The sequence below is a fragment of the Hippoglossus stenolepis genome, chromosome 18 (genome assembly GCF_022539355.2).
Source record: "Hippoglossus stenolepis isolate QCI-W04-F060 chromosome 18, HSTE1.2, whole genome shotgun sequence".
NCBI lineage: Eukaryota > Metazoa > Chordata > Actinopteri > Pleuronectiformes > Pleuronectidae > Hippoglossus > Hippoglossus stenolepis.
Window position 1 is genome coordinate 8,401,675 of NC_061500.1, and position 25,916 is coordinate 8,427,590.

Here is a 25,916-nt window from a genome sequence, read left to right on the forward strand (position 1 = left end):
TGTCAAGCTATAGAAGATCAGAGCGGACATTATATGATATACTTGTATGTTTATAAAAAATGTGATCATTCTAAGGATTTTGTCCCACATCCAGAAAACATACATATATATTCTAAGCAGGTTTTTAGTATGTAGATGTTTTCTCAAAGCACTGCAGGTGGTGATGCAGCTTAAAATAAAACATTTTGAAGCAAAAAATAAGTATTGACCATTAGAAAATAAACTATATTGGCAGTAACTATGATGAAGATTTCATGTTTATATATTCCATGTTAATTATTTCATAGGTTTGTATGTAGTTTTTTATTTTCAAATATAACTAACTTTGACTGACAACCAACGTCATGCACATTGCCCTTGCCCATGCATATAAACATAAATATTAAAATAATTTGGTATTTTTGTTGTATGGAGAGACCATCAGAGGACAACCCATCCAGTATAGAATTAGTATGTAGTGAAGCTTTCGGATACAGCTGCAGTTTTATGTCGATATTTCATCTTGTAAGATCGAGCTGATCGGTTGAGCAGATAGGGCTTCCAGTAAAACAATTCAGCCCGTCACTGACCTCAGGCCCAGACAGGGAATCTAAGGTTTACAGATTATCCAATTAGACTGCTCTACGGCGGCTGCTTTGCACAAACACAAGGCTAATCACCTTTTTTCTCTACCGACACGTTGACAAGCAAGAGAGCTCTGTAGACAGTAGGACACACATGAAGGTCAGTTTATTTGATCTGATTAGTAGCTCTTCCATTTCAGTAACTCTTTTGAAATCACAGGGTTACAAGTACTCCAGCACAAAAGAATTATGCAAACGGTTTCTAAATTAATCCACAAACAGAGTAAGAAAATTAAAAAAACAAGAAAGGAAGAAACACACAAAAACATTAGAGTGATGCAGGTGGCACGCAGGTGTCGACGTTTGACAGATCATCAAAATTCTACATTCTCAAGCTGAACATAGACAAGAGTTGAATATTGTTCAATTGGGACAGTGAGATCTCATTAGTGAGTTAGCTTTTTGACAACACACAATTTAAATATCTAAATAAATTTAATTTCCTCCCTCACATGTTCGAGCACATCAAGCACACGTTTAACTGCAAATTAATACAAATCGAACAGCGGTAAAATACTTCACTACAGAAAAGAATTGAACATTGTTCTGACAGTGGGGATATATTAACACTTTATGTGGGACTCAAAGTGGAACCCTACATGCTGCTGACACGTGCAAGATGTATTTCAAGATACTTGCACCAGATAGTTATGCTGTAAACGCTGTACTTTATTAGGCCTTTTTTTTTTATTATCTACAGCATGTGGTGCTTTTTGTACATTAAAAAAAACACCCCATGCAAACAGTCGATAGTGAGTGATAATGGACTAAACGAAGGATGAATTTAATGGAGTTTGAGTGGGAAAAACACGTAAAAACCATACAAACACAATGCAGGAGTTTCAGAGCTTGTTCTCTGAATAAGGACAGGGAGTTCCAGTGGAAGGGTTACAGTTTTATGGATTTCCAAGACCTATTGTAACACATAGAAAACACAAAGCCATATCTCAATAGTGCAAACTTATGTGACCGTTGATGTCGACACTGGAATAACACTTTTTTCTGAGCTGAATAAATGGTGTGAAATGCAAGCGAATCATTATGTGGCACAAGTGCTCAATGTTTCTTTGAGGAGGAGCTGGTTTATTAGAATGTGTCTGTGAAGGTTTGCTGTGCTGGAAGTGCATTAATACCATTGCATCTGAGGATTTATTTGGTTGTAATAAGACACTGTGCCCCCAATGCTAAAGGACTGGTTTACCTTCAGAAGGCTGTTTTGTCAACACTGGCAGTTTCGAAACAGTGAGGTGGATAGAGTGAAACCTCAACAATGCCAACCCCAAAACACAAAAGAGTACTACACTTGACATTTTCAACTTCGTAGACATGCGTTCCAATAACAGCTTCATTGGGATAAAGAGTTTTTTCCAGTCGTGTGAAAAATCAAAACGCTCATGCTGCAAGCAAACAGGAAACCACTTGCTTTGAATCCATGAAATGCAGAAACATGTTAGAAAGGATCTCCTGCCGAGGCCTCAGTGCAGGACTTCATCTTGGCCATAGTTTTATGTTGTTGTGAAAATGTCAACCAGAAGCTGGTTGTAGTTACCATTCTATGTCCACTACTGTGCAACCATTTCCTTGATATCTAGCTGAAATCCCACCACAGAGGCTGATAAAGAGATGTGGCTGCTGCCGGTATGAACAACCTAAAGTAAAGCCTTGTTGAACAATGGAAGACAAGAACAAGAACATTAAATTGAGAGAAACAGTGCATTTGCAAACAGCATCTCTACAATTGGCAATTTTGGCTCGACCTTACAAATGGTAGCAGGATGCACGTTACTAAAAGAGGCAAAAATGTCCTGTGGCATTGGTTGGCCATGGGCAGCAGTCTGGATGACAATTTCCATGGCAACATTTGCTCCAAAGGACTGTGACAGCTCCTCTACAACCAATATAACCATGTCTATGGATGGACTTCCAGTGTACTTCTTTCACTGTTGGTTGCGACTTCCATTTGAAGTTCACGGTTTACACTATGTACCAAAGTAGTTGTTGTTGGAGGGTTTGATTTGGCTTCACCACCCACATACCCCCTTGATCTACAAAATATCCATCTCAAGCGTAGATCTGACCGGGGCGTGTGTTTTCTCCACCGTGGCGCTCCTGGCTCGGCTGGCGGTTGGTGTCGCTGGATTTAATGACACCCACGTAGTCCTGGATCCCAACCTCCAAGTTTCTGGCCCTCAAGGCAGCAGTGTGCAGCTTCTGTAGGAAATCTGGCATACCTGTCAGGGGCAAAGATAAGACCTCATTATCAGAGAGAATACACACACATCGTAGGCAAACGCAAAATGTATGTGAGGAAAGAAGTATATTCTAAGTATAAAAAGATTTTAACAGACAAAATGCAACTAATGAAAGGAGCTCACCACTTGACACCATCCAGCTCACACAGTAACGGGGAAAGACGGTCTGAGGGTCGTCGCTGTAGGTCAGCAGGTAATCAAACCCATTCTGAGAAGAAAAACAGACTCAGTGACGACAAAACCAGGTGCAACTTAAACTAATTCTTATGGCGACACATTGATCACAGACCTCATCAAATGACTTGTGAGGACGAATGACCATCTTCGACTGGTATGAATGGACTCGCACAAAGTCCTGAGTCTCTGGGACTCTGGGATGCTGCACGGCTCTGTACAATAGAACAATACAAAATTAAAATCAACAACAAAAAAATCGAAATTGTTCATTTAATAATGTATCAAACACTACAAAAGTCTGTAATTTAGTCCCACCTGGATATTAAGGTCATCAGGTTGTTGTCAACATCAACATCATAGCGGCGTACGTACACATAGTCCCTTGAGTACATGGGATACTGTGAGGGGAGATTAAAAAAGATTAACAAGGGACTATCTGAAACACAACCTATTGAATATGACCTGGCTACTATTTACTCTTGACCCAATGTCCTTCACACTGGACTTGAGTGTTGAGTGTACACATATTTGGTAAAACAAAACACACTAATCCCTTTATGCATGATAGCAATCAACACAAACTCACAGGAAATTGTGTTGCCCAGTGCACAATTTCAGACCCTGTGCTGACGTCTCTGTCCACCACTTCAAGCTTGATAACCAGAGAATCCCACTTCTTCCTGTACTCTGTATCCAACTGGGGCAAAGGGGAAAGCATAAGTCAAGGGCAAGGTGCTTAATATAGCGCATATTGTGTTGCAGTTGCTTTTGTGCAGCATGTTTACCGTGCAAACATGCAGGTTGTGCAAGAGCAGTTAGGTAATGGAATTGCAAAACAAGCCGCCCTAATTGTACATTAAAGCAATCCATAGTAATAAAATAATCACGTGTGAAAGTCCCACTGCTAAATATGAAACATTCAACCATTTATTAGCAGTTACATATACTTGCATAACTACAATTTTATATAATTAATACAAATATTTCATACGTTTCCTAAGTTTAAGAGTGAACTGTGTAGCTTTTTCCTACTCTTTGGTGTCTTCCTATGGTAAGCCAGTGCCTAAGTGGGTTTGTCAGTTGATTCCTACATTGATTGAGACGGACATATTCCTGGCAGCACACAATGAGATCTGGGAAATCTGTACCTGTACATTGAAGAACTGTCTCGGTGTGACATCGTTGTAGGAGCCGAACACTGCAATTGAAACACAAATAAGGGAAGCTGACTGTCAGGAAAACCTCAAAACACAAAAGAGCGAAATCTGAATGTGTGCTTTATCTGCGTTTCAGAAACCCAGTGAGCATGTGTGGGGAATGAGTGTTGGCTGACCTCTGTATTCGTAGAGGTGACTGTTGGGAATGGGCCGCTTCCACACTCTAAAGTCTTTCTTCTCAATCACAACTTCCCAGCATGACTCCTGCTGTCCAGTCGCAGCGCCCAGAGATGCACTGTAGCGTTTTGCATCCTCCAGCTCCAGTATCTCGAGCCCACACCTTCAGAAGGGATGTAAATGTCAGGAGAGGAGGCTTACAATACTGCACAGTTGTAGATAAAAGTCAAATCAATATGACATACGTGGACTGCATATAAAGATGGGTGACAAATTGGAGGAAACAAGTATATAGTGTTTTAGACGGAGACCAACTCCAAGGCTCCTTTGCATAGATTCTGCAAAGTGTCTAGATAGCTTTAACAACCTTCTTCCAAAAGTTAATCTGTTTGAATGATAATTATGATGATCTAATGAAGCATTATCATACCCAAGCCATTTAATGCTCCCTGCATGTGTCACCCAGCTGTATGTCAGAGCATTTAAATCAAACATCTGGAGAAACATTCCCAACCTGCGAATTTCCTCTTCTTGAATCTTCTCGCTGTCCCACATGAAGACACCTGCCAGGGCGGCGAACAGTCTCCCACTGGGGGCATGCTTGTTCTGAAGTCTGCGCCATATTGACCCCACCAGGCTCCACCTGGTGCGCTCGGAGTACAGGTTGGAGTACAGCTCGCCGATCTGACAGGCACGTCGGAGCCTCTGCCCGGTCACGAAGCTGCAGTGGTCCGCGAATATGGAGAGCAAGCCTTTCCTCTTCTGGCCTGAGCCGGCGGCGGCGGCGGCCTCGTCCGCACCTGCCCTCTGGAGCCAGGACAGCAGCAGGCCCACGTTCCTGCCCAGCCACGGCACCTTCTCCAGCGGCCTGCCGCCCTCCGCGACGCTCCGCCGGAACGAGCTGCTGCTGCTGCTCCGGAGCCTCAGGGCGCTCGCTCCCATCTCGCAGATCGGCCGACGGGGCACGGAGTGGAACATGATGGCTTTGACCGTGACACAATCTTCAAAGGCAAAAACAAGACAGCAGCTAGATGACGCACGTTTTGGCTACAGTTAGTTAAAAAGGCTCAAACCCCGGCTGATGCATGCATTGCCTGCGAACAAGGCGGGAAAACGTTATCTTACTGAGCAAAAGTCGTAGTTTTAGTCCGTTTCTGACTTTATTACCGAGCTGCAATGCTAGCTAATGCTAATGTTGTCTCCGCTAAGTGCCTGCTAGCGCGACCCGGACAAACACACCCCGACACCGCAGCACTGGTGCGTTGCTGTAAATGTTCTGATCCAAATCTGACCCCGAGACACGGCGATCTACCTGAGAACCCGAGCTGGAGACGACCACACGCTTTCAAAACTCAACCTGCAGGACGTTTGACCTCCTTTTCCTGCTGCCTCCCACACACCCACTCTGACAGGCCGCCTCGCTGCTTCCGGAGAGGCCGCTCATTGGACGTCCGTTGTATCAGGGTAAATGTGATTGGTCGCGGCGGCAGTCCGTCTTAAAACGCAGCAGACGTGACGCCAGCATGTGCGCTTGTCTCGCTGCTAAAGCTCTCCTGTGCCCGTGTTTCTCCGCTGATTTGGGATCAGATTTTGGGTCTGAGCTGCTGCTACGGCTCCGGGGGACACGGAGGGTTTAAAATCTTATCCCGGATCAGTGTGTGGAGCCACACCAGGGAGAGGAAGTCGTCCTGTGCAGCACAACCACACGTGTTCGAGGCTGTTTCACAAGACAGCAGCTTAACTTCTGAGTCCAAACAAACCTATTTAGTTTTATTTGGGAAACATTTGTGCTTTGTTGACGGATCTGACAAAAACAATCTGTATGAATCAATACCCATTTGTTGTCATTGAGAAAGTAGCAGAATTGTGTTTTTTCATAGTCTTACAATGAAAATATGGGGAAACATTTGGAGGCAGTGGCTAATATATTTAAGAAAAATACAAACCTTTATATTTAAGTCGACACAGGCAGAAAAAAAAGTACTATTAAAAGTTAAAAGGTCCAAGTAATATACACCAGGTGGCGCCACTCAACCGTGTGGAGAATAGGAGTGTTCTCATAGACCAGTCTGCAAAACTCTAGTGGGTGTACAAGCTAAAAAATACAAAGTTTAAGACAAAACAAAATGAACTTTGCAAAAATAATTACATGAGAAGATTGGGATCAATGGTTCTGAACATTGGAGGCAGCCTATAATATCCAATACACTCAGCTTTGAAAGTTTAACTTTTTTAACTGAGCAATATTAATTTACACTGCATATATTAGTTTTTATTCCATTCATATTTTTCTATATTTTTTATATTTCCTTACACTTAAGTATTATTATCCTTACACTTAAGTATTGCATGTTACTTATTATTAATTATAGATGCCTATTTTTGACTCTTGCAAATTTCCCCATTGTGGGACTATAAGAAAGTATTATCTTATCTTATTTTATTCATGTTATCATGACACTCCACAGGAATCAATGAAGACAGTGGCCTATAGATGTATCACATTTCCCTTTGTCCAACCCTGTCACTTATTCAGCCACTCATTCAGTTATCTAATGTAGCATAACTTGTCAAACAACTTTACTGACTAAAATAGGTCTGGACTAATGAAATAACTACTGACACATTTTATTCTTACAACCAACCGCGGAAAATACTTCATCGAACCCTCCAGCTCTTGTGCTTCCACGTTTCATTTGAAGTCATATGTGTGCCGCAGGTTTCAGGATCACAAGATCATGGGACGAAGATGTTTTTGAAGAAACTCGTGCCTCTGAGTGTACTTAACCTCGAAATCAAATATCCACACACAATCATTAGTTTTTTTTACTGCTTGAGCAGAAGATTTTAATACAGGATATTTGCTTTATTACACTGAGAGAAAGTGCTGAACCCAAAATTAAGACTCTGAATTGGGTCTGTTATTGCCTATTTAAGCATGTTAGAGTGGAAGCTATCAATGCAAACACCAGCCATAGATTCTGAGTCCTTCTTTGACATTGACAGTCCCACCATAATCTAATCTGTGATTAAGTTGAGGTCACGTTTCTGTAACTGACCTCCAGTTCCTGACAAGGGAGTAAACAAAGAGTCTGGCTGTTAGTGTGAGACAGTTAGACTAGACACAGATGTTTTGGTGTTAGTGGTCTTTCTGGAAACTGCTGGTGTAACTGTTCTGGAAGAGCCATCAGACTGTTTTAAAAAACAGAGACCATGAGGAGACAGGCCACAAGCAGCCACTCCTTCCTTTGTGGAATGCTGCCTTCAGGTGCACGGATAAAAGTCGTAATTACACGCATCACGGCCTACACCCTGAACATTTCCCAACCGATAGAGGGGAAGAGGAAATTTTCCATGATGTCCATGAAACATGACGTCAAGTAGTGGGAGACATAAGTGAGCTCGTGATAGAATAATAACAATACAGGCTGCTATTACAGCAATGTCCCATGTGACGTTTGTCTGGTCAGTTGAAACTTTTTTTCCTCTCGACACATTTTGTCATTTTAAGCGCCCCCGTTCATTCAGTGCACCACGTCTCTCTTGATGAACGCAACAAAAGAACAATCCCCCAAGAGAAAACGACTTTTGTTGGAAAGTGAATGTTGTTTTCATTTCCGACTGAATGCACTTGAATGAATGGCAATCTTGTAACGCAGTCAACATCATCATCACCGCCGCCGGCTGTTATTCTGTTTTGATGTGGCATTGTTTCCCTGTAAGCAGCCACTGGTTACTATGGGTAACTGTGACTGTCTGTAGCTTATGTCTATTTACCCCCGAGTCTACGTTTGAAATGTGGTTGCATGACAGTTTAAACAGCTCGTGCAGACAATAACACTGGCCTGGATAGATGCCCTAATATGACACTGCGTGTTGTCCTGCAGTGGTGTGGCACTGTGTCGGTGAAGGTGTAAATATGTGTGTTGAATAATCTATATATCAAAATTGTACCTCCTCCTCCTCCTCCTCCTACTACTACTACTACTACTACTACTACTACTAATAGTAATAATAATACATTAAAGATACTTACGAAAGAGTTGGCATGTCAAAGTTAAGAGTAGAAAATTTGTTCTGACAGTATAGTTATCTACCTAATTATTACACAGGTATGTATAGATATAGTTAGATAATATACAGTTATGTCTGGTTTGTGTGTGAGTGTCTTTGTACTAATAATAGAACATAATATTAAACGTTATTTATATAGCATTCCAAAAAAAAAAGTTTACAATGTGCGTCACAGATAAAAAAACAGAAAAAATAAATGCTTCTGAAACATAAACAGAAACAAATTACACACAGACAGGAAAAAGCACAACATAATTTTGTTGTCGTGACAGTGTATTTAAACCGATTTCAACGGGTGTGTGTGTGGCTGAGCTAAAGTGCAGGAATATAGAGAAAAGCAATGCTGTAAAAAAAAAAAAAGAAAAAGAAGACACCCATGCACTTAGCGCGTGATGAGTAAAAAAGAGGGAGAGAGACAGACAGGGAGAGAGAGAGAGAGAGAGAGAGAGAGAGAGAGAAAAGGAGTGAGGGAGAGGAGGGGGGGGGAAATGCCGTGATGACATCGGTGTAGGGGGCGTGGCTTCCGGAAGGGTGTATCCAATAAAGTAGAACCTCCCCGCTCAGACCGGCACGAGCGAGTTCTACACATGCGGCAGCGCGAGGCTCCCATTCAAACTGAGACGCTCCTGAAAACACGGATCTATTTCACATCGACTCTGACGACAGTCTTTTTATTTTAGTCTTTTAACTCGAGGCAGCTTTTTTTTTTGTTGAAAGGGATCAATCTCATAATCAGTTTAGGTCATTATCCCGCGCGCGCTAACGCCGTAACTCCGCGCTCTCACTAGCTTCCTGTCGAGCACTCGCTATTCTTCCCGGCACCGACAACTGCAACGTGTGGTGAGTTTTTCATCTCTCGACATTTTTCCCGTCACTGTCAGAATTAAACATCGCCTCCCAGCTTCACTCGCCGAAGTTACTCAGGGTGAACGTCGCCCCCCTTCGAAGCTAATGCCACCGCTAGCAAGAACAACAAACCGCTGCGCTACGTCCTCCGAGGTAACAGGCTAGTTACCAGGTAGTAACGTTACATGTAAGCGGACACTTAAAGGTCAGACATCTTGTTTTGTCGATGATAGATAAAAGTGGTGTATCTGTAACTTCCCGCTGACGCAAAGGTCTACGCAACATTTGGCTCGTCCCAAGGTTAATGGCGCAGCGAAACCCTATTATTTCATGTTAGAGCTAATGTTAGCAGTATTGTCTGTGTGTCCACAATTGGCTTGACAACACGACGGAGGCTGCGCAGCCGGTCAGTCCGTCCGTGGGAGGCTGGTGCTGCCCAAACAGAGTCGCTTCCGGTCTGAAGTTACGGCCCCCTTTTCACGGAATACCGCGGAAAACAGGCGTAAGAAGTGTTGTAACGTGTTATTATCGCCTGGTGAGGAAAATACGCTAAATCTAAACCGGGCCAGTTGTTTTATTTTCTGTTCAGTCGCGTGAGACCGTGCGAACAGATGGAGCTCGTGCTCGGGGTTGTGTTCTTTGAATGGATGACGACACGTGCGCACGCAAGGAATACGATGAGACCCCCTAGTAGATGAGACACGCCTTCATCTTATAACGCGTTATGTTGTCATCGGTGATCCGGAAGGTGACAGCGGGAGTAGAAGCGAAGTGTCCGAGATAGATCACATGACTTTTGGTGTCCTGCGAGAAGCCGCTTGCTTCCTGCGACACACACAAAAGATGGCCACCAATTGCGTTTCGAAACAAGGCATCTAATAAAAATTCTTCCGGTACAATCGTTTACTATCTTTTACCACCACGGTGTTTTCTTACTTTAAAGAAGCCGAGCAACCCCCCCCTCTTTGTATTGAGGAGGAAGTTGTTATTAAAGCAAGTCTTCTCTGTCTTTTGTCTCCCCAGGATGCACCCCTGCTCATCTGCAGTTACAGTTGCACAATGGCTGTCATGTCACTCTGCTTGATAGCCCAGCGCCCAAAGAAAAGCAACAGATCCAGTTTAATTGCAGGATAACAATACGCCCACATCACAACTGTTTACCTTAGTTGTTGTCTGGCCAGTCCCAGATATACCGTTTACAAGTTTGCACTGCTAAATCTCAGAAATACCCCGTGTAAGACGGGTGAACCTGAAGAGAAGCAAATAATTTATTTTGACCTGGTACCTCTTTATTTTACTAGCTGCTGTCTAGAAATAGCATTATATTAATATATATTTTTTGACATTTATTCCCTTTTAAGATTGTGAATCAATTATTTATAAGCCTGCAATCATGGTTTCAACAACTGCAATGTCAATAATACTGGCCAGTACTGCAGTCGCGGTAGTTCACACTCCTCTGACTGAGTACATGTGGCTGCTGATTGTCGGCTTCATCATCGCCTTCGTCTTAGCCTTTTCCGTGGGAGCAAATGATGTCGCCAACTCCTTTGGCACAGCTGTCGGCTCTGGAGTGGTCACCTTGCGACAGGCTTGCATTCTGGCCACAGTGTTCGAGACCCTGGGCTCTGTGCTCCTTGGGGCCAAAGTGAGCGAAACCATCCGGAAGGGCATCATCGACGTGAACATGTACAATGGCTCCGAGCATGTGTTAATGGCTGGATCTGTCAGTGCCATGGTTGGTGAGTATCTTCAGCTGAACATCACTGACCCCTGCAAGCAGAGACACCTAGGGTTTAGCAGAATGTAGAGAATAGATCTTAAACTAAAATGCCAAAAGTACTTCGCTTACAAAATTACAGATTCCAGCTGTCAATAAAAACGTTCTGTGAATCTGCAATAAACAGCAAATGTTAATGTTTTTTTAAATTGTGCTTTAGTTGTATTAGTTTATATTATGTTGCTGTGAGCCTTTTATTAATGTGTCTTTTTTTTAAGTCTATAAAAGTGTATGAAGTGGCTGAGAAGTCTAATGTGATCAAATTATTCATTCTCATTAGGTTCTGCTGTGTGGCAGCTGGCCGCCTCCTTCCTTAAGCTCCCCATCTCTGGAACACACTGTATTGTTGGTGCTACTATTGGCTATTCACTGGTTGCCAAAGGCCAGCAGGGAGTCAAGTGGTTGGAACTGGTCCGTATCGGTAAGTGTGACACGCCAACCACATGACCGAGAAATTCAAAACTAATTGTTAGGTTGAATTGCATCATAGGTTTTATTAAAATATAGACAGCGCTTAATCACCAGTGTTATTGTTAAACATTAACACGTGTTATTTTGTGTGCAAGGCGTTTATATCTAGGCCAACAATTCAATGATGTTATGAATAGGAGTTGTTTGCTCAGAGCTAAATCCTCAGAGGTAGAGACATCTGTCATTGAACATGCAATAATTTTACATATAACTTTGTGAATGGCACTAAACAGATGCACATTTAAAGTTGAAAGTTAATTGTTGGTATGCAGTATTTTTCAGGTCTATATTCCCAAGTCGTAAACCAGGACTGTTTACACATTTTAGAAAGATCACAAAATAATGCTGACATCATTCTCTTCGGTTAAATTTTATATTCAGGTCACAGGAAAAACCCATATTGATTGTTTGAATGAAGTGTTGATGATTCCCTTTTGACTCACCTCGGGTCAAGAAGCTGTATTGCCAAAATAGCCAAAGTATGTCTACTTTAAAATGGCAAAGTTGAGTTAGGATATCCTGTTTAGACCTCACCTGAAATAACTACTTCCTAACAGGTATTGAATTTCCCCAAAAAGATATGATATTGCAGTTCCCAGGAGATCATTTTCAAACAAACAATTTTAGTTTACAGTTAGATTACCACTAATGAGAGGGGATTTTATAAGGCGATCTGACTGACTTGCTGTACTTTCTTTTAATTTGCAGTTGCTTCATGGTTCCTGAGTCCCCTTTTGTCTGGAATAATGTCAGGCATGGTTTTCTACTTTGTGCGCGTGTTCATCCTACACAAGGTAAGCAGACTACCTTCTAGATAGTACATGTATTTGTGTGAGTAAACTGAGAACCTTCCAGGGCGACATGTCAGTTTCAACCCTTGACTTTTATCCTACACTCAAAATGAAATTGGGAAATGTTTGTAACCAGGCAAAAATAAAGCTTCTGTTCTGTGATGCAGTTCCTTATCCTCATCTTACGTTACAGAGAATGGCATCACAAGGGCACAGTAGTAAAATAAAACTCCTAACAAAATTGGGTGTTTTTGTTGATACAGTTTTATATCTGACATTGTGCTTGACTTTGTTTCTGTAGAAAGACCCTGTACCTAATGGACTGAAGGCCCTGCCTGTCTTCTATGCCGTGACTCTGGGAATCAACGTGTTCTCCATCATGTACACTGGAGCTCCGAGTGAGTATCATTGTTTCAGTCATTTTGCTCTGCATGCCTGCCCGCAGTCACAGCTTAAAATAAACTGCTCCCTCAGACAGCCGGAGGCCCACACGTATTCCAGACCGAACCAGGCTGTGTTTACCATTTTCACCGAAGCTGTGTTTATTTTAACATGTTTTTTCTGACTGTCTTGCTTGTGGTTGTATGTGGGTCATAGCTGCAATAAAGTTTTTAGAGCAGAGCACAACAGGGAGCTGGAAATAAGATTTCACTTTACTTCTTTTCCTCCATCTCTGAAGGGCACAGACAGTGATGTCAAGAGTTAACAGGGTATTTGAAATGTTCTTAGTTATCTGCTGCCAGTAGTTGTACTGCTGCTCAGAATAAGCATAGTAATGCTCTGAATATTTGTCATCCTCCTTAAACAATTTTTTTCTAAACGAGCAACTTTTGCTCCTTTTGTTTGTTTTTCTCTCTACAGGACCTAACAGTTCAAGATGTTAGCTGGCCTGGGCCAGTAAATGGCTGCTACAGGCCAGAGTTTGACCAGATATGGTGCGCTGATGTGTGCACGCACATCAGCGCACTCAAAGAGGAGATCACTTGCTGTTCCAGCATAGCCCATAACCTGGCTTAGCGAGGCACATTCTGTACAGTTGTGTGAAGTCCCTGACACCTCAACATACTGTTCTCGAGGACCTGTACTTGGGTACCTCACAGAAAAAAGAGGTGTGAGATCACATTTTTGACCCATTAACAACCCACTGTCTGTTACATCAAAACATCCATATAGTCTATATCCTGTAGATGAGGACAAGTTGTCATCATGTTCATTGTTAAAGCCTCAATCAGAAATGCCAGTTTAACACAATCCCTATCAATTACTGCACCATCAGTCTCCTAATGATTCATCATCACAAAGCAACACAGCTAATTTTTTGTAGTCCTTTTTGTTTTAAAATACTTTTTCAAAGAATATTCTTCAAAATCAGACAAAATGGCCTGGTTTTTAATACTCAGGACAACAGCAGCTCATTGTTGCCGTCTATTGCTGATATATGCACTCTTATGCAGTATCTTCAGCTAACCGAGAACAGTATGTTTGGCTTCCTCTGATGGGACTCAGTGTTCTCCCTGGTCCACATCCTATCATAGTGGTGTGATTGGACACCAGGCATCCAACAGCACATTCCAATACTCAATATATACACCAGTGCCAGAGACCTCATCCAGCATTGGGCCAAAGAATTTGAGGGTCAGCTGTTGACCCTATGTGGATGAGGTTTAGTGTGACCTGGGTTCTTCACACCTTATAAAACACTCAGCTGCTGTCACTCCACTGCAGCCCCAGTCATTGTAAAGTGAAAATCAACCCTGAATTCGAATTATGATCTTATTGTGAGCCCCTTCAAAATGTCCATCACCTGGATATGAACATCTACAGCTTCTTAAATCAGTATGAAATGAAACTAGTCATCCCAGAGATAATACATCTGCTGCCTTCACAGAGATGTGTCATAGAGGCGAATGCATGCCTATATACTGTCTCAGCATACCCCTGTTTGTTTCACAGAGCTGAATGTCATGGTGACTGTACAGTTTGACCCATTCACACCATTGACAAACTTCAATGTGTTTAGCTGGATACACATTTTCTGCCTGGGTAACTCTTTAAAAGAACAAACACCCGATGGCGTTGTTTGCTCTGGGGACATCAAACAATCAGCAATGTAACTAATACTCACATGACAGTCTCCGTTTAACCCGAGACATGGTCCTGAAACAGAATCCTGGATGCCCTCAGAGGCTGCTTTTGTCAACTGGTATCCTGAGAAAATACTTAGTTTTAGGAGAGAGCTTACAGATCCTTTCAGAGCCAATATTTAGTGCAGCTGACACTTAATCTTAATACTTAAGGTAAATGCTCCTTTAGGTTCAAGACAAATAGTTAGAGGCTCCCTGCCAAGTGAGTCATAAACTGTCACTTTAGCCGTCATTGTAATTGAGGTTAGAGGTTAGAGGAAAGTTGCACATACTAGAACGGGGGAAAAAACAACAAACGTGTTATTGTGTAATGTAGGCAATGGGATACAGAGGTTTCAGGGAGGGGTGCAGGACGTGGTTAAATTCCATTTCCTGTGCAGACCAATTCATCCCACTGCATGGCTGTGGTATAAATCAACCCCTTTTATGTGGGAGTGTTTATCAGACCTAGCCTAGGTTCTGGATTTATTTTTTAAGAAGTTCCCCACCAACAAGTCACAGTGACAAAGAGTTGCAGTCGGGTGTATTTGTCATTTTCAGGCTTTTGTTCCCATTACATATATTGGTCCTCCTTGGGATTTATTTCAACGATAAGTGGTGTTCAACCAAACTACACCTGTCTCTGGCCGTCTCCCTACATGTGTGCTGATGCACTCCAGTGAAGGCCGGGGGCCTCAGCTCTTACACAGCCACCTTCCAGTTTTTCCTCCTATGCCTATCCTCTCCTGAAGGGAGTGAGTTATTGCATAACTAAATAAACATCAGTTTATTGATGCTCCGCAGTCTCATGCTGCAGCGTGACTCAGTGGAGAGAATGCACTGTGGACTCTGCCCTCAACTGAACATAGCGGACAAGACACTTATCGCTTAAGCCATGGCCCTCATTTCCCTTTGTTTATCTTTAACTTCCCAAACAGTCCCATGCTAGTAGACATGTCTTTTCTATTATGCATGCCCAAGGTCACCTCAGCAGAGGTCTTGCTGGAATTTTCAGCAGTTCCTCTTTTTGTTTTCTCCTAACCACGCTGCTGTATTGTATACTCTGTATGACAAAGACGACTGTGTCCCCAGGGGAATTTAAATAGTTGCTTTCTCTCAGCATGTGCTGCATTGCTTCACTGCTACACTAGCTTTGCTGCAGTCTTGGCAAGAAGGTGCCTTTATTGCTATAGAAAACGGCTCCGGTTTATGACTGCCCCTGTTCTCTTCCCCTTTTCTCCCTGATGTTGCCTTTTTAGGAACTCATTGTGCAGTTGTTAGCGGGGCAGCCGGGGGTCATTGTGACTTTTTTTGCTCTTTCACCTATCAGGTGTTGCATAACTGTTCAAATCTAGGGGTACTCATGCTTTCTGTATTTAACAAGGACGTGGCACAAAGAGTCAATGCTGGCAGCCAATCATGTAATGCCAAAAGATGTCACTCCTGGTTCAGTGTCATTATACTGCATTTAATTCTTAAGCATTAAGTACATAATTTCCATTCAGTTGTGCCATTATGTTTATTAGAATAAGGCCTCACATTGACTGGTAAATATCAGCCCTACATTTCTATAGTTTTATTAAACTGCACATTTATAAACTTTAGTTTCTTAGGTCTGTAAGGTAGCACCTGCTGCCTTGTTTTTTAAATTTGCTTTTCTCTCTGCGTGTGTGTGTTTGTCTGATTCTATCCATGGCACATGGCGATCCTTCAGTGCTGGGATTGGAAAAAATCCCTTGGTGGGTCGTCCTGCTCATCTCATTGGGCTGCTCTGTGCTCACTGGCCTTGTGGTCTGGTTCATTGTGTGCCCTCGCCTCAAGAAGAAGATTGAACGTAAGTCACACATAACATTTTACATTTTAGGGCAAACTCATACCTCAGTTTTCAAATCCCAGTCGTCACCAGTTTCTGTTGACCACTGAAATGATGGGTTTCCTCTCTTAAACCACTAGACAATTGAGGGATTTAGCCCTGCACATGTAACCTGAAGCTATTCACACAGAGGGATCATATTAATCCAGCAAATGGAGCTCAGGGATACTTTGTCATTATGGAGGTTCGCTAATGAAAATCATCTGAAAATACTGTCACTAGTTTTGTCGTATAATCCCGGATTAAAGTAAAAAGTAGAGAGCTTTCATTTGAATTTTTTCGCCACTGGTGTTGAGAGGAAGCACTTTTCAGTTTAGACCTTCATGAATGTGTTGTACTTCCCTCTATTGTTAATGGGTTTTTTTGTTTTGTTTTGAGAGTCATAAAAGGTTTAATGAATGCAAATTGGGAAGAATGTTGGATTACCTTAAATGGTCATTACTAAACGGCTGACCAGTCATAGTCCCACAAATGTAGTTTTCTATTTAATGTTACAGAACTGTATATATAAAAAAAATAGTTTAGAGTAGGCTTTTCAGTTTTCTCCGGGCCATTTGGATAAACCAGTTTTCTGTCACAGAGACGAATCTGACTCTTCCACGAGTCAGAATCCTTAACATATTCTTTGATAAATATTGACTTTACCTGTCATGTGTTCTTATACTAACATAGAAACAGCAGGGTTATCTGTAAAGCATGGTCCATTTAGATCACTACGTCCGGTAGACAAGCAGCCTAATTGGGTCATAGTGATCCTCTAATTGGTCTTTACCTACTTGACTAAAATAAGCATAGGTTGACTTAAGGTGGTGACATGCTGTGCGTTTAATGGGAGATGGCCCAGGCTGAAGACACCTCGGGTTCTGACTACTTAACATGACACAGTGTGATCGGCTGAGTCAGACTCCTATGATTATCACATAGAAAATATTGGCACTGAGTATCTGATTTCGCTTCAAAACCACAAACAAATGTCATGTGAGCCGTCTCATCGTCTTTCATAAGTCAAGCTGCTGGCGGTTGTGTAAATATGTTCCTTGTAAGGTCATGATCCATTTATCTGATCCTGTGAACACAGGCGCTCACCTAACCTGGGTAATGTTGCAATTTTAGGACAAAAGGTTTTTGACTGGTTAAGCAATTCTCACAACTCACCTCAACTTTAGGTTGAAAGGAAACACGTGCTGTGCTTGTATTTCTCTGCTGCAATGTGTATGCATGTGTTTGGACACAAGCCAACAATATCTCCTCCCCTATTAGGAGATATGAAGTCCTCCAGCCCCTCTGAGAGCCCCCTGATGGAGAAGAGAGAGGTGAGAGAGGCCCAGTGTCCAATCCTGAAACAGACTGCCATGGAGACATCAACGCCTATCACCCCGGCTGCTAATCAAGACGTCTCTGCTGAACCCCAAGCTCCCTCTGAGGAGCGCAGGGTGGCGTTTGACATTGGAGATTCTGACGATGTCGACAATAAGGAACGCAGGGTGGCATTTGACATCGGAGATTCTGATGACACCGACTACAGCATTTCAAATGGGGGTATGTTTGCCAAGAAACATTGTTAGTACATTTATATGTAATTAAAACCCTAACCAATAAAACTTATATGAAGTGACACACACTTAACAAGCTTTAATTAATCTTTTACTCTTTTATTAAGCCCTTAAACAGGTTCAGGGAAACAGTCAAGTCCAGGTCCACAACCAGCAAACTCAGCACAGCAATGGTTCAGCGAACGCTGAACGCAATCAGGCCCAGTTCAACAGGCCAGCACAGTTGCCAAATAACGGTTACAGCCATTACCACACGGTCCACAAGGACTCAGGCCTCTACAAGGACCTCCTGCACAAGCTCCACCTGGCCAAAGTCGGCGACTGCATGGGCGAGGGGAATGACCGACCAATCCGGCGCAACAACAGCTACACCTCCTACACTATGGCCATCATCGGCATGCACGGAGACTTCAAGCATAAAGAAGCGGACTTCCGTGCCACCGACGATGGTGACAAGGGCCCAGGGTCGGGCGGACAGGAGAGGAAGCGGATACGTATGGACAGTTACACCAGCTACTGCAATGCTGTGGCCGAGCACACAACACCTGAGGGCCTGGGAGAGGGTGAGGTGACGTTAGAAATTGGGAATGAGGATGCAGGTAGCAGCCAAAGCTCTCTGGATGATGACGGCCTGGAGGCCGACAAGCCAGAAGTCTCAACTCTCTTCCAGTTCCTGCAAATTCTCACTGCCTGCTTCGGATCCTTCGCCCATGGAGGAAACGACGTTAGGTATGCTGACTGCTTTTTTTAAATGTGTTACTATCAGTAATCAGGATGATGCATGTTTCTCAAAAATACCGTTATAGAGAATTTTACTTATCAAAGTTCAAGTCAAAGTCAGATTCTTGTAATGACTTCAGTCTTTCCTTTGCAGTAATGCCATTGGACCATTGGTAGCTCTGTGGCTGGTTTACCAAACAAGCAGCGTGAATACAAATTTAGACACACCCATTTGGATCCTGCTGTATGGAGGCGTGGGCATCTGCGCTGGACTCTGGGTGTGGGGTCGCCGAGTGATTCAGACCATGGGCAAGGACCTCACCCCCATCACCCCCTCAAGGTAAAACCCTCAGACAGTGCTGATTCAGTTTCCTCTTCTGAGTCATAAGACCACATCCTCCACAGACATTACCAGTCTTTGAATTTAGCAGACATGCTCAGTGTTGTTTTAATTCCCCCACAGTGGTTTCAGCATTGAACTGGCCTCAGCTGTGACTGTCGTAGTGGCCTCTAACATTGGCCTGCCTGTCTCCACGACCCACTGCAAGGTAAGCTGGTCAAACACTGTGGTCTGGCAGGTACACTGAGACTGTAGGAGCGGCTACAATCTGTCTGGTAGACGGTCCTATTGTGGAACGACTTTCTCCTCATGACTTGTAACATTTCAAATATACAGAGGAAGTTGTCTGACAGCGGCTGTGTTTCTAGGTGGGCTCTGTGGTTGCAGTTGGATGGCTGCGTTCGAGAAAGGCAGTGGACTGGCGTCTGTTCAGAAACATCTTCGTGGCGTGGTTCGTGACTGTGCCCATCTCTGGCCTGATCAGTGCTGCCATTATGGCCATCTTCATCTACGGGATCCTGTGAAACATTCTGCTGCGCCCCAAGCAGGGGAGGAGAAACAGAATGACGTTGGAAGGTCAGAATACATTGCTTACCTCAAGCCAACAACTTTGGAAGAAAAAGGAGAAAAAAAAAAGTGTTGAAAGGACTCGTGATATGGGCTTGTGGTTCTCGGCTGCATCATTTTCAACCTAGAATTTGCTCTTCGTTCCAATTGGCCCACATTACTTCCAGTGGGAATCTTGCTTTTTTTTTTTGTTCTGACTTGCTTTTTCATATCATCGATCTGTAAAGAATTATTCTAAAAGCATCAGCTGACTTCCTTTTTTTTTCTTTTCTAATACTCATTCTTCCATTCTTTTTTTACATTGAATTTATGTATATACAATCATGCTGTTTTAATTTTTGTGTTACACGTTAGAAAGAAATGAACAATTAAAATGCAGTATTAGCCTTTTGCTGATGTAACTCCCATCATAACACATGTTGAAAGTAATGTAGATGCAAAAGGGGTATGTGTAGGTGGGGGGGGAAAAACGAGGTTATTGGTGTGTATGTGTGTTTTCCCAAATTCAAAGTGTTTGTTGTTAAATAATTCATATTTTGAATCTGGGTTTCTTGTATCCCCAAAAAGGGCATTGTTTCTCTGCTGTTGTAGAACTAAATTGATTTTTACACTAAATTTCGAAGCTGGTGAAGAAGTTTTCTACCACACTCGCAGCGCTACAGTTGGTCTGTATGATAGTTGTCCAAGTAATTTGCTGTGATAGAAGCACTAACTGTAAACACTGGATACCCAGCTGCAGAATGCTGTCAAAAATCCTGCATCATTCATGTGAAGAAGTCGACACGCTTCTGTCAGGAAATGACAAGGCCCTAATTGTTCCAGTGAATGGATGATCTGCTCTCCACTTCTGAAATTAGAATCTCCTGAGGCTCTACATTCTTGACCGGTGCAGAAATAACTGCTTGAAATATCGTGGTTACTTGAATTTGAGAAATGTAACCTCAGAATGACGACTAAAGCAAAAATGTGCCGTCAGACAAGACCTCAAGTCTCCTGTGAAAACTTGATTGCATTGATGGTTTAATGCTTTAGACCTGCTTCAGCCTGGTTTTTCAAGCTCACCTCGCGTCGGCTTCTTCCCAGTTTGGTTTTTCTCTGTGGATGCTGCACCTGCCCAAGACAAAACTGGGTTGCTCTCGGCCTTCCTCTTTCTCCCCCGGCTTCTTGAAACGCTGAATTAAAAATATTTCAAAGTGGGGGAAGAACAGGAACCTGAAACTGGAAGTAAACTGAGTGAGTGGTGTGGTGTGGAGCTGATCTGGTCCCTGTTTGAATAAGGGCAGACATGTTGCATGCCACCAGTGTGGTGTCATCTGGCTGCAGAACTAAATGCATTTCAGACCTATAGATGCTGTAGTTGCCTTAATTGTTTTATTTTCCCTTAGATACCAAAGATGTTTTTTTGTTTTCTTTTTTTTAATACACATCAACATACTTTGGTCCATATTTGTGGATTAAAAAAAACAAATGAAAAATAAAAATGGAAAAATTGGATGTTGAACTTTTCTTTGATACTGATTTAAAATATATGAAAGCTTTGGTATATATTGACAAATGCCGTGCAAAGTGTTGGAACCTAGGTTCAAACAGTTCATCTTCTCAGGAAAACGACCCCAAATTAGTCCTGAAATACTGTAATCCTGTACAGCAAATGTGTCCCCATGATCTACACACAAAAGACTACACACAGCTTAAACAGATAGGTGGGATATTTCCCTTTTTATTGACAGTAGGTCCAGCGCTGCTCGGGCACTGGGTGACGAGTGCGTGCCAGGATCCGCACGCTGCAGCGTTGTCTCACTCCAGCACATCTGTGACGCAGGGGACAGACAGAGAAGATTCCTTTACGCCAGCTTTACATCGCAAACACCACAATTCAGTAGTTTTCCAGGGCGCTCACAGCAAGTGTATGAATCACTTCTCTCCCAGTCTTTTCTGGTATGACTCACTTCCCCTACATTCACTCATGCAGCTGAATGGCGACTTCACCGGTGTGTGAATTTTACAGCTGGGAGGCTCAAAGCGAGGCATAGTCTCCCCAGAGGATTAGGATTTTCTACTACAGGTTGAATTCATTTTTCTTTGTAGTTTTTTTAAACCCCATTTTATGAAGGTTTCTCCTCTTGGGGGAATGTGGCTTGAATGATAAGGATGCCCTTTATCACTGCCTCCACAACCTTGGATCAAAAAGAATCCGATCAATTTTAAAACAATCCTTTCAGCGTCAGGACAGGGAGAGTGCATCCATGCTCCTAAAATAACCAGAAGTCGATGATACATCATAAATCAAGCGCCATAAGAACCTTGGGACGTGTCAGGGTGCCCTGGATTCTTGTCCCAGATTTACTCACATACAAAGAGGACTTTTTGTGCAAATCAAACTTTGGGGGGAAAAAAATCCCTCCTTGCTCTTTTAAAAGCTGCCGGGTTGTAAATGTTTTATTGCTCTTGAGTCATCTGACAGTTTTTTATGATTTAGGAACCAGACTATAAAGGTTTTGACACTATTTAAAGTGAGCCGAGACTGGCTGTGACTGGATCCTTTCACCATCTGATTGCATAACCTACAATTTACACTTTCACTGGGTCGCTTGAAAAACACTTTCACCACATCTTGCCTCAGCAGGTACTTTTGAGTCGGCCGCAAAAAATGTTAACCACCATCTGGATGATACCAAGTAAACAGACACAGTCACACTCAGCCCTGTAAGTGGATTTGTTTTTGCTACTGGGTGTATATGAAGTTTTCACCTTGTTCCTTGGTTGAATCCTGACTGACTTCATCTGCAGAGGAGACACGAGAAACTTTACAGTGGGTAGTTAAAGTGTGGGAGTTGTAAGATGTGGCCTGATTTAACGTGATCTTACCCAAACTGCTCACAGTCTCTGTAACTGCTTCCTGATGCTCTGGGAGTACAAATAAAATGTATCTTTAGACAGTTGTGTTCCTCCAGACTTTATTTAACTTGTTAATTCATTTTAAGAAATCAACAAAAAAGCCTAAACTATGATTTGAAGTTCATGAATATGTGGATAACTGTAAAATCTTAGTGTTTTACATATGTTGGTTGTGTACATTTACTCACCCCTCCTCTGTCTCCCTGTCAAAAACAACAAAGACAGAAGTTTTCTAACAACGACTGAAGTTTAAATAAAAATTTTAATGTGCTGATAAAAAGTTTTAAAGTCACAATCTCTCACCATCTGCTTCCTCAGAGGACTCAGACTCTGACTCTGTGGTTAACAGAAGAGGGACATCAGTAAAAAAAATAAGCCTATATTCTAAATGTACACAATGTTCTTTGAGGTACAGTCCTGGGACCCAGGTCCTCTTTCATCTCAACTGTCCTCTGTTGCCCCCTACAGGTCGATATCTGAACATCTTACCCTCCTGAGCTGCTGCGTCAGAGTTGCCGCCTCCCTCTGCTGGAGGAGGATTTCACAGTTAGGAAATGTTGGACATCAGATTCAACAAAAGAAAGATCATATGATGTCTGTTGAAGCCAGATGTTTTTACACACCTGTGTTGTCCTCGTCCGCAAACTCAACACGCTCCTCCTCTGTAGGGAAACATCTCGACAGCTGACTCTGACTTTTAACACACTTATTTCAGATTTTTATGTGATCGCTAACTTACCAGATTCGTCCTGAGCAGCCTCTGTAAGTTAAAGGTGTGAAAGGTTTGATTACCAACTGAACCCAGATCTGCGTCACTGGAGGTCAAAGGTCATATAGTGCATCCCTCTCACCGAGGTAGTGGACGTCCTGACTCTGGTCCTCAGTCACTTGACAGGAAAAGGTAAAAAAGTTATTCTACATATTGTACATAACACAGTGGATTTATTTTTATTTTTTAAATGTTAATCTTTCAGTCTCATTGAGATGTTTGATCTTTTTCAAGGGAGACCTGGGAACGGCAGACATTTTACAAACTGCAAATAAATACAACGCAACAAGGAGTTTAAACAATAACAAAAATTATGAGAAACATCAGATAACAATGATATAAAATCACCACAGGGAATGTAAAACAGCAGTTTGCAGCTCGTTCCATTTAAAAGGTGCATTATATCTGTACCCTGAATTATTAGTGTGGATGTAGGGGATATCTACTGTGATGTAGTATCTGGATCCTGTACTGCAGTGTACTGTGTATTCGTCACAGTGTTGCAGACTCACCATTCATCTCAGCCGCCTCGTTCTTCTGAGCTGCCTCAAACTCCATCTGATCTGGAAAGACAAAGAGGTAAAATGACACATCGACAGTATGTGTTATAATGAAAGAGAAGAAATGGGCTGTTACAAATATATATATTGTATATTGGTGTCTTTAACATTTACCCTCCACAGAACTCAGTTTACTTTCATTTCAGGATTTGATTTCAGACCCTTGTGGGGATTCCTGATATTTTTGTTTTACTTTATGAATTAATTATGAATATATAAATTAATCAAAAAACCATATGACTAAATGAATGATTGAGTCAGATAATTCACAGATAAAAGTTCAAAGTTGAGACTTTAACAAACTATTCATGAGTCAGTCCGTCTCCATGTGTGTCATTAACACAAAAATCACACAGACTTGAATGTAAAATACATAAAACAAATAAAATGCATTAAACATTGATTGAAAATCTAGAATCTCAATTGCGCCACTGCACTGTACCTATTTTCAGGAGCTCAGTTAGTCCATCTGCATGAAAGAAAACACGACATTTGAATTGAATTATATCAGTTCTGAACCGTGCAAGTATCATCACTCTTAAATATCTCCTATTAATGTTGGTTCTCACCGTTATGAGCAGCTGTTTCCTCCTTCACTGCAGATTCCAAAGACGCTGAAAGAGCTAAAATCCATCATAAACACATCAGTCAGGTTAATGAAAATCTAATTGGGTTTCTGTGTAAATGTATTTTAAATTATAGTAATGTTGTGATTCCCTTGCAAATAATGAACATATTGATGATTTCTTCTTCTTACCGCTGTGAAATGCTGCCACAGTGAGGAAAACAATCACCGGCCCTATAGATCTCATCTTGGCTGCTGGTCTGTTGGTTGTGGAAGGTTTTCGGGTGTTGATCCAGACTCTGGGTTGTGTTGTTGTCACTTCACCAGCTCCTTTATATCTCAAGTCCCATCACATGTTCTGCATGGACAGGCGGCTCTGGTACCATTGTCCCTCCCTACCTGAGAGGACAGCTGGGTGGCACATCAGCACACAGACGTATCCTTATTCAGGCTGTCAATGACGCCCATTGTTGGCCCCTCAGTCACACGGGCTTTTATTTGCGCTTCTGTTTGATCAAAAGAGAAGAAGAAAATAATGTAAGCAATGTTTACTTCCTTTTCGGGAGTGGAAACGGTGATTTCACCACACACAGTACAAATGCATCCTGATCTCATTCATCTATCTGTCACGAGGCAGAAAACAGTCAGAAAAATCTGAATTTTAGATGATTATTTGAAATTAAATTGAATTTGAACTGAAAAATGAGACAGAAAAAAATCAAGAGAACAAGTTGGATTCTAGATAATATTTCCATCACATTTAAGTTTACATATTTGGGAGGTAGTTCTATCTAAAGCAAATGATATAACACACACTTCATCTATCAATAATATAAATATAATTCCACTCTATAATATAATTCTGCCAAGGCCCAACAGTTCCCTTAAATTCAATCAAGCTGCACTAAATTTAACACACGAATAAATAAATATCAGTCCCCTGAATGCGTCTGATTGTTTTCATCCAGATCCAATGAATTACTCACTTGGAAAACAGTGAAATGGTAGAAAAACCACCTGTTTCCCAATAAGGGAAGATTCCTGGATATGCCCCCTGATCCGGATCCGCACCAAAATTGAATGGGTTCTTCCCCGACCCCCACCACATCCTTTCACTAAGTTTAGTGTTAATCTGTACAGGAGTATTTGTGTATTCTTACTTACAAACATACAAACCAACAATCAAATGGACAGGGGTGAAAAATCAGTCACTAAAGTACGTCACGTCACGTCACGTCACGTCACATCACGTCACAAAAAGTAACCAAAGTAGCAGCGTAGCGGCGGCAGCGTAGCGTCACGTCACGTCACGTAACGTAGCGTCACGTAACGTGGCGTCACGTCGCGTCGCGTCACGTCCGCGTCACGTCACGTAGCGTTACGTCACGTCACATCACGTAGCGTCACGTCGCGTCGCGTCGCGTCACGTCACGTCACGTCACGTCACGTCACGTATCGTAACGTTATGTACAACGTAGCATCGCGTTACGTTACTTCACTTCACGTGGCGTGAAGTCGGGCGTGGCGTGATGTGGCGGCGCTACGTGATGTGGCGGGCGGCGCTCGTGGCGCCGTTACGTGGCGTGGCGGGCTTCGTTGC

At 42.4% G+C, this 25,916-nt stretch overlaps 3 protein-coding genes across 7 annotated transcripts; 1 reads left to right on the forward strand and 2 right to left on the reverse strand.

Moving 5' to 3' along the window:
• Window positions 1-702: 702 nt before the first annotated feature.
• stard7 (StAR-related lipid transfer (START) domain containing 7) lies at window positions 703-5,827 on the reverse strand. Of its 2 annotated transcripts, none has more exons than XM_035184873.2 (9): window positions 5,699-5,827; window positions 4,901-5,387; window positions 4,386-4,549; window positions 4,201-4,250; window positions 3,639-3,749; window positions 3,368-3,450; window positions 3,165-3,264; window positions 2,999-3,083; window positions 703-2,854 (listed from the first exon to the last, which is right to left on the reverse strand). In XM_035184873.2, exons 2-9 carry the CDS (start codon window positions 5,362-5,364, stop codon window positions 2,685-2,687), a joined length of 1,227 nt encoding a protein of 408 aa, XP_035040764.1. In that variant the 5' UTR covers window positions 5,365-5,387; window positions 5,699-5,827; the 3' UTR covers window positions 703-2,684. The 2 variants fall into 2 exon arrangements, with proteins under 2 accessions (XP_035040764.1, XP_035040765.1); XM_035184874.2 differs by having other exon boundaries at window positions 5,512-5,815.
• A 3,183-nt stretch (window positions 5,828-9,010) lies between these two features.
• slc20a1b (solute carrier family 20 member 1b) lies at window positions 9,011-21,016 on the forward strand. 3 transcript variants are annotated; one of them, XM_035184574.2, is made up of 11 exons: window positions 9,011-9,300; window positions 10,330-11,048; window positions 11,367-11,507; window positions 12,266-12,351; window positions 12,650-12,746; window positions 16,186-16,305; window positions 17,605-17,883; window positions 18,005-18,626; window positions 18,772-18,957; window positions 19,081-19,165; window positions 19,326-21,016. In XM_035184574.2, the coding sequence occupies exons 2-11, from the start codon at window positions 10,700-10,702 to the stop codon at window positions 19,479-19,481; spliced, it is 2,121 nt and encodes a 706-aa protein (XP_035040465.1). In that variant the 5' UTR covers window positions 9,011-9,300; window positions 10,330-10,699; the 3' UTR covers window positions 19,482-21,016. The 3 variants fall into 3 exon arrangements, with proteins under 3 accessions (XP_035040465.1, XP_035040468.1, XP_035040467.1); XM_035184577.2 differs by lacking the exon at window positions 9,011-9,300 and adding an exon at window positions 9,348-9,511; XM_035184576.2 differs by lacking the exon at window positions 9,011-9,300 and adding an exon at window positions 9,693-9,808.
• Window positions 21,017-21,215: 199 nt separating this feature from the next.
• Window positions 21,216-24,670, reverse strand: LOC118125698 (myelin transcription factor 1-like protein). Of its 2 annotated transcripts, none has more exons than XM_035184579.1 (13): window positions 24,509-24,670; window positions 24,321-24,374; window positions 24,194-24,220; window positions 23,704-23,754; window positions 23,274-23,309; window positions 23,162-23,182; window positions 23,046-23,084; window positions 22,912-22,947; window positions 22,726-22,758; window positions 22,611-22,625; window positions 22,393-22,431; window positions 22,276-22,308; window positions 21,216-21,335 (listed from the first exon to the last, which is right to left on the reverse strand). In XM_035184579.1, the coding sequence occupies exons 1-13, from the start codon at window positions 24,561-24,563 to the stop codon at window positions 21,322-21,324; spliced, it is 453 nt and encodes a 150-aa protein (XP_035040470.1). In that variant the 5' UTR covers window positions 24,564-24,670; the 3' UTR covers window positions 21,216-21,321. The 2 variants fall into 2 exon arrangements, with proteins under 2 accessions (XP_035040470.1, XP_035040469.1); XM_035184578.1 differs by having other exon boundaries at window positions 22,912-22,950.
• Between the last annotated feature and the right edge of the window lie 1,246 nt (window positions 24,671-25,916).